Genomic DNA, 17,795 nt, shown 5'->3' with positions numbered 1-17,795 from the left:
CCATCATAGAGGCAAGCAGAGCCAAGAGCTGAAGAAACAGAGATTCCTATTTCGATCATCTGTATCCAGCCATGCCTGAAGCCACTGTGCCTCTAAGCTTCTCAGTTACACCAACAAATTTCCTTTTGTACTTGAACCAGTTTGAAGTGGGTTTCTATCACTTGCAGAAAGAGTTCTGATTTGTAAAGTGATCCAGCTGAACCAAGCTGAGCCAAAGTGGGATTCAGAGTCTGGCTGATTGCTAAGCAGGTGATGCCTCAAAGCTTCTCCTTGCATGGGAATTTTTGGGAACTTTTTCGGCTGAAAGAGGTGAGAGGAGTCAGATTCTAGCATTGTTGGAGAAATCCAGGACTGCTGAAAGGAGTGTTGTACACTCTCGTAGAGGATAGAATGGAAGAATATCTGCATATTTGTTCTCAGGACATCCCAGGAGACATCCAGAAAAACAGGTAGACTGGGGCAGGGCAGAAGGAGCATAGCTGAAGTCCTCCACTTAGGCACATTGAGACAGTTAGGAACATTAAACAGTAAAGAGTTCCCCTTTGTGCCCTCAGGTTGATGAGGCTCAGACTTGCTCACATTACATCAGAATAGGATCACATCAACAGCTTTCCCACTGTAGACTTCGCTTTCTGCAAGGTAGTGAGCTCTCCATCACTCCAGGTGTGTAAGCAGATGCTACAACAGGAGAGGGGGCAATGGGTTATAGCAGCCTTTCTCATTGGTCCACGGACCATCAGCCCAAGAGTTACTTGGAATTTCTCCAAAATGTGGATTCCTGGATCCTGCACATACCTACTCAGTCAGGACCTCTAGGAAGTAGTCCAGGAACTGATATGTTTTGCCACCTAGCCCAGGTGATTCTAATGCATGATAAGAGAATCTCCAGGCGGGGCACGGTGGCTCATGCTTGTAATCCCAGCACTTTGGGAGGCCAAGGCGGGTGGATCACTTGAGGTCAGGGGTTCGAGAGCAGACTGGCCAACATAGTGAAACCCCATCTCTACTAAAAACACAAAAACTAGCCAGGAATGGTGGCCCATGCCTGTAGTCCCAGCTACTCGGGAGGCTGAGGCAGGAGAATTGCTTAAACCCGGGAGGCGGAGGTTGAAGTGAGCCGAGATCACGCCATTGCACTCCAGCCTGGGTGACAGAAAGAGACTCAGTCTCGAAAAAAAAAAAAAAAGAATCTCCAGTAATATTAGCACTTCTCAAACTTTAAAGTATACACATGGTCTTGAAACCATGTTAAATACAGGTTCTGATTCAGGAAGTTTGGGATGAGAGACTCAGAATTTGCCCAGGTGCTGATGCTGGTTCACGGACCACACCCTGAGGAACCAGGGGATTGGATGACTTCAAAAATTTGATGCCGGCCCCCATCCCTTATATCCTATGGCTGATGACTGGACCACCCACTAGGACAGAAGCCCCGCAAGGACAAAAGGGTTCTATTTTCTCAGGCCAGGCCAGGTTGGACCAGGGGAAAACAAGATCAGTCTCATGAATTGGCTGAAGAGTTTCAAAGAGACAAAGGATCTATGGGCAAACAGAAGATGAGCTTGAGATTTAACTTTATATAATAAAACAGTAAGTGTCATTTACTGAACAGTACCATGTGCAGGTGCCACATTCTGGCCACTTTAAACCATTACCTGAGCTGGTCCTTACCACAGCCATATAAAGTTAAGAACTGGAATTTCCACTGTGTGGAGGTGCAAACTGAGATGTGGTTGTCGTTAAATAATATTTCTGGGATTATTTTGCCTTCTAGGTGTATGGTAGGGCTGCACTTACTGTCCCCTTGTGGATGGGGCCAATGGGCTGTGAGTGGATATGACATGTGCTGCTTTTGGGCAGAGCCTTTTTATCGTAGGTTCCAACCTCTGCAGAGCTACCTTTCCCTGTCATTGTAACTGGCAACATTCAAGATGGTAGCTGCTCCATCACCCAGGCCCTTTAGTGTGGAAAAAACAGCCACCAGCTGACCCATGATAGAAACACAGCACGCATGATAAATAAACTTTTGTTGTAAAAAAGCCACTGAGGTTTTAGGACTGTTTGTTACTGCAGCATAACCTTGTTTATCCTGACTATTACATGTAACCTCTAACAGCTAGGATTTCATGGCCAGGATTTAACCTATATCTGCCTGAGTCCGCAGGTTATGCTCACTCTGAATTCAGTGCAGGGTAAGACATGGGCATCTACAGATCTCTGGTACATCCTTCAGCTCCCTCCATCTGCAGCTCAAGCCCCTCATACCTCTCATGGTTGCAGCCATTGGTCGAGCTACCATCAGCCAAGCCACTCTGTGAACAGGATGAACAGGAGGACTTCCGGGGACTGGGCTGCCACAGGGATGGGAGGTTGCTTACAGAGACGTCCATCAGATCCTGGGGCACTGTGGTGGATAGAAGGAGAGGCAGAAGAATCACCCTGGTTAAACCTATGTGGGTCACAGAAATCTCACCCTAGAGCAAGCAGCTCACCCGCCCCAGCCAGCACAGAGATAGGAAAAGACCCTGAAGATGACAGTAGGAAACAGCAGCCCTAATCATCCTTGAGTCTGCCTGATCCAATGAAAGCCACCACCAAAATCTGGGGCAGAGCTGATGACAGCCAAAGAGAGAAGAAGAGGACACAGAGAGCCAAGAGCCAAGAAACCAGGCCCAATCCCAGAACAGGAGGCCAAGCCTCGCCATGTTGTCACTTAGTCATGTTCACAGGATGCTGCAGGAGGGAAGGGGAGCCTGCTGGATGATTCTGGAGAAGAGACAGGCCTCATGGCTGAGATGGAAGGGAGCCTGACTCAATAGATGAGGCAGGGCACCCAAGTGCCAGAGACCCAGTGAAGCCCCTGCTGATGAAGAGGGCACCTGCGCTGTCCATGGTACTGAGGCTAAAGCTGCTCCAGCAAGTGGGTCTCAAACATATTAGCGACTCCCTAAAATCACGTGGGAAGCTTGTTAAAAAGCAATATGCCTGCCCCACACTCCTGGCCTACTCAACTAAATCCTAGAGACAGAGCTCTCAAATCTGTATTTCTAAAGCAATTTTGATACAGCAGGTACATTCGACAGACTCTGATTTCCTAACTTTTGGACACTGGTGATTCCTGACCAGCCACTCTCAGGATACAGCAACTCATAGCTTCCTTTATTTATTTTTCTTTCTCAGCTTCATAAGAACTGGAGAGTCTACAAAACCACGTAACAAACATACTGGGGACATATGCATTACCATTTCTATAGTCAACTTCCTGGCCTCTTGGTAGTCCTAGACAGGTGCAAAAGCTTTATTTTCTTTTTCTTTTTCTTTTTTCTTTCTTTCTTTTTTTTTTTGAGACGGAGTCTCGCTTTATTGCCCAGGCTGGAGTGCAGTGGCATGGTCTCAGCTCACTGCAAGCTCCGCCTCCTGGGTTCACGCCATTCTTTTATTTTCTTTAAAACAGGGATCCATAAAAACTTTTTCTGTAAAGGGACAGCTAGTAAATATTTTAGTGTTTGTAAGCCATTTGGTCTCTGTCATAAGCACCTGATTCTGTCATTCTGGTGCAAAAGTAACCATAAACAAAATGTAAAAAAGGAAGCATGCACCTGTTCTAATAAAATAAACTTTATTTATAAATACTGAAATGTGAATGTCGTATCATTTTCATGTCACAAAATATTACTCTCCTTTTGGCTTTTTTGGATCATTTAAAAATTGAAAAAACATTCTTAGCCCATAGGCTGGTACAGAATGGGGGTGAATTCAGCCCATGAATCTTAGTTTTCTAATCCCTGCTGTAGGAAGTGAAGAGAGTTGCACACTTTTTTTCCCATATGTCATGGTCCCCACAGGACAACTGGTAATACCCCTCTTCCTTGGGCCCCAAGGTAAGGGAGAGTTGTGGAACTGGTCCTCTTGCCATCAGAGCTCCATAGCTGACAAGGTCAGCCCCTACCCACTGACAGAAGAGGAAGCTGCCTATACGATGTAATTCTTGCAGCCACCAAATGTGGCTTGTTACACTATTCTTCCCCATGTAGACTCACCCATGAGCTAGCCAAGATCAGTAAGCCCCTGTAAAATGTTCTAGAAAAAAAGCCCCAGTTCTTAGCCAATCTCAGGGATGCACTGACCAGTTTAGCCCAAGCATGGCAACCATACCTTCCTCCATCTCAGCCTCTCACACCCACATCCATGCAGACATCACCAATTGATCCCTTCGCTACTGAACCTACAACACTGCAAGCTGCCTTCCATAGGGTGGAGGCTGGACAGCAGGAGGGCATCAATCCCTCTGCCTCCATCTCCCTTCCTGCCTCCATCTCCCTTCCTGCCTCCATCTCCCTTGGGACCAGAACTCAAATGACAACATGGCAGAGGTGGCTGGCACCCAGCCCCTGGGGAAGGGGAGATCCCAGACATTACTGGGGGGCTGCTCCTTCGGGCTTGGCGTGGGGAGAGTAGTGTCCCATCTGGATGGCTCCCACTGACTCCCTCTGGCCACCACCAGCATGGACCGGCCTGCAGGAACCATCATCCAGGCAGGGCCCACAGAGACGGAGGAAGTGCTGCCCAAGAGGTCGGGGGCAACTTGAGACACAAAACAGAAAGAACCAGTGAGGTGGGGGTTCTGCGGTGGGCAGGACACTGAGACAGCTGGAAGAGCCCGTTTCTGGGGGCTCCAACCCTCCCCCTTCCCGGCTCCACACAGCTCCCACATTCACTGTGTTCAATTAGAAGAAAGAATGCTGATTTTTATAAAGTGCCAACTATGCGCTGAGTGTCAGGCTAGGAAGTTTACGACCTGAGCAAACCTAAGGAAACCAGTTATTGTTCTTCGCGACCCTGTGAGGGATGCATCCTCCCTCTTCTATTTTGCAGAAGAAGAAACTGAGGCTCAGAATGATGGCATGACTTAATCACCCAAAGCCCTGCCAGGCAGTAACAGACGTATCTAGTCTTTTTGATTGAAGTCCCTCTCCTCTTTCCACTAACAACTGCTGTCCCTACTGAGTACAGTACTATCATTAACCCCTTTTACAGATTAGAAAACTGAGGCATGGAGAGTTTAAGCAACATGCCCAAAACCACCTAGCTAATGAGGAGAGGAGCCAAGATCCTAACCCAGGGGATTTGACTTTTTTTTTTTTTTTCTGAGGCAGGGTCTTGTTTTGTCATCCAGGCTGATGTACAGTGGCACAAACGTGGCTCACTGCAGCCCTGATCTCCCAGGCTCAAGTGATCCTCCATCCTCAGTCTCCTGAGTAGCTGGGACTACAGGCACGTGCCAGCATGGACAGCTAATGTTTTAAAATTTTTTGTAGAGTTGGGGTTTTACCATGTTGCCCAGGCTGATCTCGAATTCCTGGGCTCAAGCCATCCTCCCGCCTCAGCCTCCCAAAGTGCTGGGATTATAGGCATGAGCCACTGTGCCTGGCCTGAGGACTTGACTCTGAGCCTACTCTTTCTCCCTCAGCTGTTTCTCATAGGCACTTGTCTCTCCACACCATCTGTTCTCAAAACAGGGCAATCCTGTTGATGTTTGGAGACACTTTGGGTTTTCACGCCTTGGGGATTAATTAGGTGCTACTGTCATCTAGTAGCTGGAGGCCAGGGATGCTGCTCAACATCGTAGAATACACAAGGCAACCCCCACACAAGGAATTATTCAGCCCTAAATGTCAACAGTGCTGAGGCTGAGAAACCCCACGGTAGACCAGCATTATCCAATAGAAACACAATCAAGAGGCTGGGAGGTGGCTCACGCCTGCAATCCCAGGACTTTGGGAGCCCGAGGCGGATGAATTGCTTGAGCCCAGGAGTTCCAAGTCCAGCCTGGGCAACATGGCAAAACCCCATCTCTACAAAAAATCCAAAAAAAGTAGCCAGGTATGGTGGCTTGTGCCTGTGATTCCAGCTACCCAGGAGGCTGAGGTGGAAGGATCGACTGAGCCCAGGAGGTTGAGGCTGCAGTGAGCCATGATTGCACCACTGCACTCCAGCCTGGGCAACAGAGCAAGACCCTGCCAAAAAAAAAAAAAATTACAATTGAGCCACATATGTAATTAAAAAAATTTTCTTTTTTTTTTGAGATGGAGTCTCGCTCTGTTGCCCAGGCTGGAGCGCAATGGCACAATCTCGGCTCACCAAAACCTCCGCCTCCTGGGTTCAAGCAATTCTCCTGACTCAGCCTCCCGAGTAGCTGGGACTACAGACATGTGCCACCACGCCCGGCTAGTTTTTTGTATTTTTAGTAGAGATGGGGTTTCACCGTGTTAGCCAGGATGGTCTCAAATCTCCTGACCTCGTGATCTGCCTGCCTCGGCCCCGCAAAGTGCTGGGATTACAGGCGTGGGCCACTGGGCCTGGCATAATTTAAAAATTTTTGTAGCCACATTAAAAGGTTAAAAGAACAGGTGAAATCAATTCCAACAATATATTTTGTCTAACCTAATCTATCCAAAATGTTACTATTTTAACATCTAATCAATATAAAATTATTGAGACTTTTTTTTTTAACAAAGTCTCAAAATCCAGTGTGTATCTTACACTTCCAGCACATCCCCATTTGCCCTGGAGACGTTTCAGGAGCCCAGTAGCCACATGTAGCCCATGGCTACCCTGCTAGACAGTACAGAGACAATCTCAGAAGCAGAGGGGTCTGAAAATGCCCTTATCTGATGTGAACCTGTCCACATATTTTGGAACTTGTCCTTGCCTCCCCAGAGCACAGGGGCAGGCAAAGAACCCAGTGGAGACAGGGCTGATGAGACACTGAGAGGCAGCTTAGAAACATCTGTGGTCACATCTCCCCTCCCACAGGGTGAAATCCTTTATATTTAAGGCATATATCTGCAAATTTCTTCTGTTAAGAGCCTGACAGTAAATACTTTCAACTTTGTGGGCCATATGACCTCTGTCACAACGATTCACCTCTGCTGCTGTGGCATGAAAACAGCCATAAATGATATATAAATGAATGGATGTGGCTGTGTTCCAATAAAACTTTATTTACAAAAACAGGTGAGTGGGCCGAAATTGGCCCATGAAAAGGGGTTTGTTGACTTCTGATTTAGGCATTCTTTCAGATAGAACTTCTTACCTCTTACAGATGGAAACCTCTCACAAATGGAAACCACAGGATGACTGTTTTTCTTAAGCCTGTGCGGCTCAAGCCCCAGAAAATCAACCAAGGATGCAGTTGCCATTTCCATGTGGGTTGAAGTTGACCTTGAGACTGAAGGGAGTGAAACCACAATGCCCTCTCCCTGCCAGTCAAAACGATGTGCATGGAGTGGTGGTTAGAGGCACAGGCTCTGGAGCCAGACCCCCAGCGTTCAAATCCCAGCCATGACAAGAATTAGTTGTGTGATCCTGGACTAGTTGCTTAACCCTTCTGTGCATCAGTTTCCTCCTTGCAAAATGGGGGATGGTGATGACAACCTGGGAGGGCTAATGGTGAGGATGGAATGAGTTAAGATAGGGACAGTGGGACAGCAGACAGAAGTGGGCCTGGCACACAGTGGCACTCAAGACACCATACCTACTATTGCTTACTGAGCGTCTGCCAAGCATCAGGCCCCATGTCAGGTCACCAGGTGTTTTAGGAATGATCTTGCTGATTCCTCAGAATATGCTGCTGGTGGGGACTGCTGTTACCCCATTCTACAGAGAAGGAAGTGAGGCCTGCGGAGGACAGGTCACTTAACCACACCGCAGTGGCAGAGCTGAATACAGTGATGCCTTCTTTTCTCTAAACCAACGATTCTCAAGCAGAGACAATTTTGCCACCCTCCAGAGGACACCTGGCAATGTCTAGAGACATATCTGGTTGTCACAACTTAGAGCAAAGTAAGTTTGCTACTTGGCATCTAGTGGGTGCTCAACATCCCACAATGCACAGGACCACCTCCTACAACAAAGAATTATTCCATCCCAAATGACAGTAACGCTAAGGTTCAGATGTCCAATTCTAGGTAAACTGAATTAGTTGGGAGTTTCCTCAAGGGCAGACAAGGATCCAAGTACAAGTTCCAAAGGCACATCAGTAAGGGAGAGGCAAATTGAGACAAAGAAAAGGGGAGGGAGTAAAGGGTTAGTTGCCAAGCAAGTTACCAGTAGAGGTAACTGTGCTCAATCTCCCATGGAAGCTCTGGGAGACTGTGCAGAACATGTATGTCAGAGTTTGCCTCACAAAGGGAGAGGGAGCTGGGACATTGATACACTAACTCCTATCAGCCATGAGCTGAGGGCTGCTCCAGGGAGGCACTGGTTCCCCGATGCTTCCAATATGCCCCATCCCTGGCCAGAAGGGACTCTTGTGGCCAGAGAAAACCCTCAGGCAAAGAGATACTGAGGCAGGGAGCTGCAGCTGGTAGCTGAACAGCATGTACAGAATGGGAAATGCTGAGGATGTGGGTGAGCACAGCCAGTGTCCTCACTGTTCCACTGGCCTTCATCAAGCCACAGGAGGATGACATGGAGAATCTCCAAATAAATTAAACACCCAGCACTCTGCCTAGCTCCCAGCGGGAGTGTACACATTGCCTGTTGGATGAGAAGCTGTGGAGTTTCCTGGGAAGGCAACTATAGGGGATCTGGCCCTCTCTGACAACTGGCTCTCGAGTAGAACTCTTAATGAATGTTGGTCTTCACAGGGGTGGGAAGCCCAAGTTCAGGGGCAACAGAACAGACGCTGGCTCGGCATCCCAGGGGATTTCACCCTCATACATGGAGCCCTTTCAGCCCTGGGGCCCATAACAGCCTTGGTGTCCAGCCAGGATAGTGGGCGCCTGGTTCCATGGAGTGGCTGGGAGGCCCTGATCCAGGGCAGGAATAGACATGGTCATGAACACTTCAGGACACTGTAGCACTTAAGGGGTTCCAGCCTTGTCCAGGAGGACATCTGCTCTCAAAAGAGCCTCTCACTGCCCAGCACGTGGCTGCTTCAGCAAAGGGAGGCTCAGAGCCATTATCCTCGGATGGGAACATGAGGGCCGCTCCATGTTAAATAAAATGAAGTGAACAGAAAGAACCTACCACTCAATACTGATTTGTTTAACAGACACCCATACAATGCTTCATAAACACCGGGCCCTCTTCTAAGTACTTTGCGAATCTTAATTCACTGAATCCTCACCATAGCCCCACAACGGTGATGCGCTTACTAGTAAGAACTTCCATTTGCTGCGCGTCTGTGTCACGGCAGGCACCGTGCAACCTGCTTGAATTCAACCCCATCTCATGTGCCAGTGCCTGGTGCTCTGCTTCGCCTCTACAGGTGTAAAGTTTGACTACAACTTACTGAGGGCCTGCTGTGTGCAAGGCCTTACTCCATGGGTTCTACAATGAATATCTCATCATCTCATTGAATCTTTATAATAAGGGGAAGTAGAATATTAACAACAGCAGCAACATTTGAGTGTTCTGTATGTGTGAAATGCCTTATCTCATTTAAAAAATATTTTAATTTGCATTTATTTTGAGACAGGCCTTCACTTTGTTGCCCAGGCTGGAGTGCAATGACACAATCACAGCTTACTGCAGCCTCGACCTCCCCAGGCTCAGGTGATCCTCCCACCTCAGCCTCCCAAATAGCTGGGACCACAGATGCATGCCACCACACCTGGCTAATTTTTGTATTTTTTGTAGAGACAGGGTTTCGCCATGTTGCCCAGGCTGGTCTTAAACTCCTGGGCTCAGGCAATCCAAAGTGCTCCCTCCCAAATTTCGGCCTCCCAAAGTGCCAGGATTACGGGTGTGAGCCACCATGCCCGGCCGCCTTACCTTGTTTAATCCCCAGAATGACTATGAAACTGGTGCTATGAACATGCCCATTTTACAGATGAGGAAACTGAGGCACAGAGGGCTGAGATGACTTGCCCAAGTTCAGCCAGGATTCCAGAGCCTATGCCATTGCCACTACCCCAGGCCACCTCTCCTAGTGGCAACTTTATTAGACAAGTAGAGGGTGGTTATTGTTCTTATTTGGGGGGAAACTGAGGCTGCCAAGAAACCGACTTTCTGTTTCCAGATCCTCCTGTTAGCCCCAGAATCCAGACCTGTCATCTTCTAGTTTCAAACACCTGGAGTCATTTTCAGGATCAGTTAGCAGGTGACTCCCCGGGGCCCGGGACAGGGCAGCTCACCGAATTCCGACTGCATGCCAGGGTAGATGATCCTGAACACATAATCCGTGGCCTCGTCATCATCTTTGTCTGAAGATGTGGACTCGGCAGAACCCTGAGGGCTTCGCTTGCGCAGTTTAGGAAACACTTTGCCCTGCAAAAACATGTCCCAAAACGAGGTCCTTGGGACACACCTGTCCCCACAACTTGCTTAGTCTGAGGGTATCAGTGGGGAGCGCATGAGGCCACATAGCCACATAAGGGCACACAGGCAAAAACAACCACCCTCTGTGACCAGCCTCCACCCCAGCCTCCCTGGGTCCCGATGATCACTCACCTTACCCCTCTGGGACCACAGTGGCGGGTCCAACTGCCCATGTGGGAGCAGCCCATTCTCCAGGCACGAGAGGAACTGCAGGAGGTGCCCGCCCTTGGGGAAGCGGAAGGGCGGCCTCTGGATCCCGTCCTGGCTGACCAATACCACTGTCCCGCCGCTGTCAACTGCCGCCACCACCAGCCAGAGAAGACCCAGTGGAAGTCACTATGAGGCACGGTGACAGCCCCTTCCTGCAAGCACATCCCCCAGGGGTGCCAAGCCAGACCCAGGGATCCTGCTCTGAGGCTCTGGGAAAGGCCTGGGCAAAGGTCAGGAGCAGTTTTTACCTCCCCTGAGTCTCTCTCATCTCATCCACCATCCACCTCTGACGGGACTACAGGACAAAGTCAAGAAGAACCGAGTTGACCTCCCTGACATTAACCACCAGAGGAAAAAGACGCCCCCTAGAACCCTACGCTCCTCAGGAATCCTTTACAAGTCTACCTGACCTATTTTTGTATGGAGGCCTTCAGACTTCCCCTGTCTCGGGGCAGTAGCTGACTCTGGCTAGCGTGTATTGAGCACTTACTAAATACAAGCACAGCATGTTAGAGGCACTGTCTTATTGAAATACTCACAATATCCCTAAGAGTCCTATCTATTATTGCCTATTTTACAAATAGTAAAACCAAAGCTCAGAGAGGTTAAGTAACTTCTCCAAGGTCACACAGCTGATCAATGGCAGAGTCTGGGTCTGAATCCAGGTCTGTCTCATGTAAAAGGCTTAAATCACTGTGTTTTGTTCCTTGGTGAGGCATGGACCATTTGCTTTCTAAAGCAGGATGGCCCTCTGCTTACTCTGACTGTACTTTCTTCTGGCTTTAAAGAAGTACTGCAGTTATTGATCCCAATCTTCAGAGCACTGACTTTAGAGTCACAGGAAGCTGGGTCCAGTCCCGGCTCTGGAGCTTCCAGACTGTGTGCCCTTATACTAAGCTGCTTCCTCTCCTCCAAAATGGAAATGATGTCACCCTGTCAGTGGGTGGCTGTGATGACTGAATAACGGGCATGTGAGTGCTCAGAACTGTGCTTAGCACATTATCACTGCTTGGTAAGTGTCAGCAGCTAACGCCATAGCCATAGGTGGATTTCATGCTGAGCCCTTAACATACATCACTTCATCTTCACAACTACCCCATGAGAGGGTCCTGTTATAATTCCCATGTTACAGATGGGGAAACTGAGGCACAGAGCGGTGAGGTCGCTTGCCTAAGGTCGCACAGGTAATATGGGGTGTCCACCATATCATTCGCTCATGATGCTAATGAATAGGCAGGGATGGAGACAGGCAGGGGATCCAAGAGGAATACGCAGACCCCTCCTGTCCCCACAGTCCCTACCTTGCTGGTGGCAGTGCAGGTAGACAATCTCCTCCAAGCGGATGGTCATGGCATAGTCCCAGTAGACGCTGGAAGCGGACGGAGGGTCAGGCTTGCAGGACTTCTGCCTACCCCACTGTGCGGAGGGGCTCAGAGGCCAGCAGACCACACCCAGGAGCTCCTCCACCCTTCCCATTAGGTCCCCAGCATCTGTGTCCCAGCCTGCCCAGACTCTATCTCCCCTTTTTCTGGTCTCAGAACCCCAATTTTCCGAGGTTACCATCCTCCCCACCCCCAGTCCATATGGGAGGTGAGGTCGACCCCACCCACTCTCCACCCTCGGACTCCAGGAATGGCCACCTGACCCAGGCCTGGCCAATCAACTTGTCCCACTGTTCCGGCCACAGTGTTCAGTGCAGGACTGACTCCTGACTCTGGCAGAACCAATGAGACTCAATTATTAGATTTCCATTTGAATGACTGGGAAAGAGATGCCCCATCCTGTCTGGAGAGTAGTGGTAAGGGCAGAAGTCTGAAGATGGAAGCGACTATGCCTGAGAATGGCATCAAAAGACAGGAAGACAGAGCAAAGAGATGGAAAGAATGCAGGTCCCTGTCATTCAAGTCCCTGGATCCATCCATGCCTGAAGCTACTGCCCCTGGAGTTTTCAGTTCATGTGGGCCAGTGCTTAAGTCAGCTTGAATTTCGTTTTCTCTAACTGGCATCTAGGAGTCTTGACTAACTCACATCCTAACTCCAGGCCGCTATGTGTCCACGCGCAGGAGTCAGGATAGCCTCTCAATAGCTTCACAGGTTCCCAGCAGTGTGACTCGAGGGTTTCTCTGAGCCTCAGTTTCCTCATCTATAAAATGGGGGCGAGAATAACACCCACCCCATTGTGTTGCTGTGAGAATTAAATAGAATCAAGTATTTGAAGGGCTCAACACAGAGCTGATACATTAAGAAGTGCGTACCTGGGAAGTGGTCCCTATGATTATTTAAGTGTTTCCATTTCCAGCTCAAAACCTTGCTGCTGTCCTGAAACAAATAGCTTTTCTCATCAGAACACACTGGGAGGTGGAGGCCACAGGAACTTGGGCTTTGTGGTGGCCATGGAAATGCACCACTCACATCTCCTTCAGAAGACCTCGCTGAGGGGAGCAGAGCGGATTAACTTCAGAGGCCACTCCCTGGATCTATCACCACATTTGCACCAAAGCCAGGCTTCCATTAGGCTGCTCCCAGCCAGGACCTAGCAGGCCGGGGTACTGGTGCCGCCCATTCCTGCGAGACAAGGAACTCTCTAACAGTCCACGGTCCACTGGAGACTTCCAACTGACCTGGCCAAATGTTCTTAGAGCCATGCTGTGTCTCAGACTCCTTCTGCCCAACCTTCCTTCCTTCCTTCTCTCCCTCCCCGCATGGCAGTCTGAAGGCTCTCCCTGTCTGCTCCTGCCCCTCCCTTAACCTGCACAGGTGTGTCCCCAATAAATCTCTGCTGGTTCAATCCTGTCTTGGTGTCTGCTTCTTGGAGGACTCAAACTAACATAGGCTTCAAGGTCAGGCAGCGTTCAAATCCCACTTCCACCAGAGACCTTAGCCAGTTCCTACCTCAGTTTCTGGCCCTCAGTTTCCCTAGCTGTGAAATGAGAAAAGTGGGATAGGCTCAGAGAAACCCTCAAGTCACACTGCTGGGGACCTTTTCTCTTTGAAAGCCCTTCCTGCCCTGGCCTGTACCAGAATCAGCCTCACCAGACTTCACGGAAGTAAATGTCCTTCGAGGACAGTCAAGAACACAAGGGCAGCAGCCTCTGTTGAGCCCCTCCCATACCCAGTCTAGCCAGGGTGTCTTCTCTGGGCTCCCACAGCCCTGTGTGCCCATCACGCTGGGTTGCAACCACCTGTCCTCTCCTCTGGTTCCTCAAAGGTGCTGAACACCTGCAGAACGGTTCTGCTTTGTTCACTTCTCTGTGATGCTCAGACAATGTTCACAGTGCATAGTGAATACTGAGCACTGGAATGCCCGGTGAACAAAGCTACCACCAGCCATCAGCAAGGAGGAGCTCTGTGGCCATAGTCTCTTTGGATCCATGAAAATGACACCAACAGCCCTCATGACTGAGAGCCCTGTCCAGGTGCCAGGCTCCCAGCTAAGGGTTTTCCATGCACTTCCGTTACATAAATTCTCCCTATATGCTTATTCAGTGGTTCCCTGACTACATTCCCATCTTACAGATAAATAATCTGAGGCTCAAGGAAGTGTAGTTGATTGTCTCAGGCCACAGAGCTAGGAAGGAGCAAGGGCTGTTTCTCATTTTCATTTGCGTGTTTTAGCAGCTTTACTGAGGTATAATTTACACACCATAGAATTTACTCATTGTAAGTGTACAGTTTGATGAGTAAATGTACAGATTTGGGCAACCATCATCACAAGCCAGTTTTAGAACATTTTTACCACCCCCAAAAGATTCCTCTTGCCTGTTTGCGATCAGTCTTCCTTCCCACCCGCAGCCCTAGGCAACCAACAATAATCTGCTTTCTGACTCCACAGATGTGCCTTTTTCTGGACATTTCATCTAAATGGAATCCTACAACATGCACCCTTCGTGGCTGGCTTCTTTTGTGTGGTATAAGGCTTTTGAGGTTCATCCATGTTGTAATATCCACTGGTGATTTATCTCTTTTTATAGACAAGTAATATTCTGTTGCATGGATGGACCACAAATGTCTACATCCGTTCTTCAGTTGATGGGCATCTGGGTTGCTTCCGGTCTTGGAGTCTTGGGCTATTATGAATAATGCTGTTATAAGCATTTGTGTATAAGTTTTTGTGTGGGCTAAGTTTTCATTTCTCTTGGGTAGGACCCTATGAGCAGAATTGCTGGGTCACAAGGTAAGGGGATGTTACAAGAAACTGCCAAGTTGGTCTGTAAATTGGTTGTCCACCAGCAGGGTAGGAGGGTTCCACTGCTGCTCCACACAGTAGGGCTGAGATCGGAGGCAAGTCCAGCCTGACTTCAGAACCCCAATATCTAGCTTTTTCGTGACATTTTCTCTGTAACATTGGAATACCCAGCTAGTGAGTGAGGATTGTGGCTGTGCAAGAGTGAGGCTGGCTGTGAAAAGAAAAAAGAGCTCTGGCCAGGCACAGTGGCTCATGCCTGTAATCCCAACACTTTGAGAGGCTGAGGTGGATGGATCCCCTGAGGTCAGGAGTTTGAGACCAGCTTGACCAACATGGAGAAACCCCGTCTCTACTAAAAATACAAAATTAGTCAGGCGTGGTGGCACATGCCTGTAATCCCAGCTACTCGGGAGGCTGAGGCAGGAAAATCGCTTGAACCTGGGAGGCGGAGGTTGCAGTGAGCCGAGATCATGCCATTTCACTCCAGCCTGGACCACAAGAGCGAAACTCCATCTCAAAAAAAAAAAAGAAAAAAAGAGCTCCTGCACAAGCTCAGACAAAAACCACCCCATTTCATTGCTTCTTGGTCCCCCAAGGGATGCTGGAGCTCCTGGGACAAACCCCTTCCCCACATACCAACCCCCACATTTCTGACTCCTGCCATTTATCTTCCATTGAGCCTCAGGTTCTGGTGAGAATAACAACGATAGACAGGAGTTCATGGCCCAGGGCTAGAGATGCCCCAGCTCCTGGGCAGTGACCTTAGAAGTTCTGATTCAACCGAACTCAGTATCAAAGCGCCTACGATGGCCGGGCGCGGTGGCTCACGCCTGTAATCCCAGCACTTTGGGAGGCGGAGGCGGGTGGATCTTGAGGTCAAGAGATCGAGACCATCCTGGCCAACATGGTGAAACCCCGTCTCTACTAAAAATAGAAAAGAATTAGCCAGGCATAGTGGTGGGCGCCTGTAGTCCCAGCTACCCGGGAGGCTGAGGTAGGAGAATCACTTGAACCCAGGAGGCGGAGGTTGCAGTGAGCCGAGATTGTGCCACTGTACTCTAGTTTGGCGACAGAGCAAGACTCCATCTCAAGAAAACAAACAAACAAACAAACAAAAACAGTGCCTATGAGGTGCCTGTTCACCAATAGGGAAAGATGATGCAGAAACACGGGTCCCCAATTATCTGCGCTGGGGCGGGGCTTGGCAATCCTCGGATCCAATGCTTTTCCCAAAACATTAGCATCAGGTTTCTGGCCCACACAACCCTGGGCTCAAGTCCAAGCAACAAGCAGGGTCCTCGCGCTGTTAAAGCTTTGACATTGGGTGCAAGACACTTCAGTGTTTGAGAAGCCCCTGCAGACCCCCTGGGAATGCCTTGAGTTCTAAGGAGACCATATCTCGTCCTACTTCCCCACTTGATAAAAAGGGAACCCTGAGGCTCATTGAGGTGGAGTGACATACCCCAGGTCACCCAGCAAGGTGACAGTGGAGCAAAGGCTTGGTTCCATAGCGTATGTCCATCCATCTCCTTGCTCGTTCATTGTCTTCCAGTAGAATGTAAGCTCTGAGAAGGTAAAGATTTTCCCCTCCTTTCCTTGCATCTGTCTCCCTTGCATCTAGCACAGTGGCTGGCACAGAGTAGGGGCTCAGTAAACACCCAGTGAATGAATCCAGGTCCTGACTTCCCTGCTTCATTTCACAAAGCTGATCTGAGCACCTACTATGTACTACAACCTGTGGCAGGTGCTGGGGATAAGAAGCGAACAAGACGGGACCCTTGCCTTTAAGGCACTGAGCTCTCGAGGGCAAGATGGTAGGTACACGGGCACAGATCGACTGTGTGACTACAATCTTCTAAATGCTACAATGGAGATTCAGGGCTTGTGTGATCTGAACTCAGCAGGACGGTCAAAGAAGGCTTTAGACCAAGGTTTAAGATAAAGAGACCCAGAGCACCCCTGGGACCCCTCCCCTATTCTTCCATGATGGTCGCCTAATTAGAAACTCTAGACTCTGGGTGGCCGGGTGCGGTGGCTCACGCCTGTAATCCCAGCACTTTGGGAGGCCGAGACGGGTGGATCAGCTGAAGTTGGGAGTTCGAGACCAGCCTGACCAACATGGAGAAACCCTGTCTCTACTAAAAATACAAAAATTAGCATGGTGGCGCATGCCTGTAATCCCAGCTACTCGGGAGACTGAGGCAGGAGATTTGCTTGAACCTGGGAGGCGGAGGTTGTGGTGAGCCAAGATTGTGCCATTGCACTCCAGCCTGGGCAACAAGAGCAAAATTCTGTCTCAAAAAAAAAAAAAAAAAAAAAGAAAGAAACTCTAGACTCTGGGAAGCCGAGGTGGGAGACTCACTTGAAGCCAGAAGTTCAAGACCAGCCTGGGTGACAAAACGAGAAACCATCTCCATATAAAATAAAACAGAAATTAAAAAAAAATAAAAATAACCTTGAGAGGCGGCCGAGATGGGCAGATCATTTGAGGTCAGGAGTCGAGACCAGCCTGGCCAACACGATGAAACCCCGTATTTAACGAAAATACAAAAATTAGCTGGGTGTGGTGGCAAGTCCCTGTAATCCCAGCTACTCAGGAGGCTGAGGTGGGAGAATCGCTTGAACCCAGGAAGCAGAGGCTGCAGTGAGCCGAGTTCGCGCCACTGCATTCCAGCCTGGGTGACAGAGCGAGGCAGTGTCTCAAAAAAATGAATAAATAAATAAAATAAAATATAAATAAATAAAATTAAAATGTTTAAAAAGAGAGAGAGAGAGAGACTACAGGGTCTAGTTGGAGCTGAATTATTGTGCCCAGCACAGGACCAATTGTCCTGCCCACTGACCAGCTCTGAGGACAGATGGTGACTCCTGCACAGGAAGTAATCAGCTTAGAGAACACTTTTTTTTTTTTTTTTGAGACAGAGTCTCGCCCTGCCATCCAGGCTGGAGTGCAGTGGTGCGATCTCGGCTCACTGCAACCTCTGCTCCCCAGGTTCAGGCAATTCTCTGCCTCAGCCTCCTGAGTAGCTGGGATTACAGGTGCCCGCCACCATGCCCAGCTAAGTTTTGTATT

At 49.1% G+C, this 17,795-nt stretch overlaps 1 protein-coding gene across 8 annotated transcripts in view; it reads right to left on the bottom strand.

The window, feature by feature from the left end:
• SGSM1 (small G protein signaling modulator 1) overlaps nt 1-17,795 on the bottom strand; it is a 125,917-nt gene that overhangs the window by 53,105 nt on the left and 55,017 nt on the right. For 7 of the 8 annotated variants that reach the window (XR_010156205.1, XR_001712926.4, XM_001171406.6 and 4 more), the window contains 5 exons: nt 11,838-11,905; nt 10,459-10,622; nt 10,143-10,275; nt 4,420-4,584; nt 2,266-2,404 (listed from right to left, as the gene is read on the bottom strand). Coding sequence is in view for 6 of the 8 variants with exons in the window: in XM_001171406.6 (XP_001171406.1) it covers nt 2,266-2,404; nt 4,420-4,584; nt 10,143-10,275; nt 10,459-10,622; nt 11,838-11,905 (669 nt within the window). In the remaining 2 variants the exon portion in view is untranslated. The remainder of the gene's footprint in view (nt 1-2,265; nt 2,405-4,419; nt 4,585-10,142; nt 10,276-10,458; nt 10,623-11,837; nt 11,906-17,795) is intronic. The other variant, XM_009438000.4, reaches the window with a different exon arrangement.

The sequence above is a fragment of the Pan troglodytes genome, chromosome 23 (assembly GCF_028858775.2).
Source record: "Pan troglodytes isolate AG18354 chromosome 23, NHGRI_mPanTro3-v2.0_pri, whole genome shotgun sequence".
Lineage (NCBI taxonomy): Eukaryota > Metazoa > Chordata > Mammalia > Primates > Hominidae > Pan > Pan troglodytes.
Note: the sequence above shows the minus strand (reverse complement) of the source record. Positions and strands in the feature narration are given on the sequence as shown.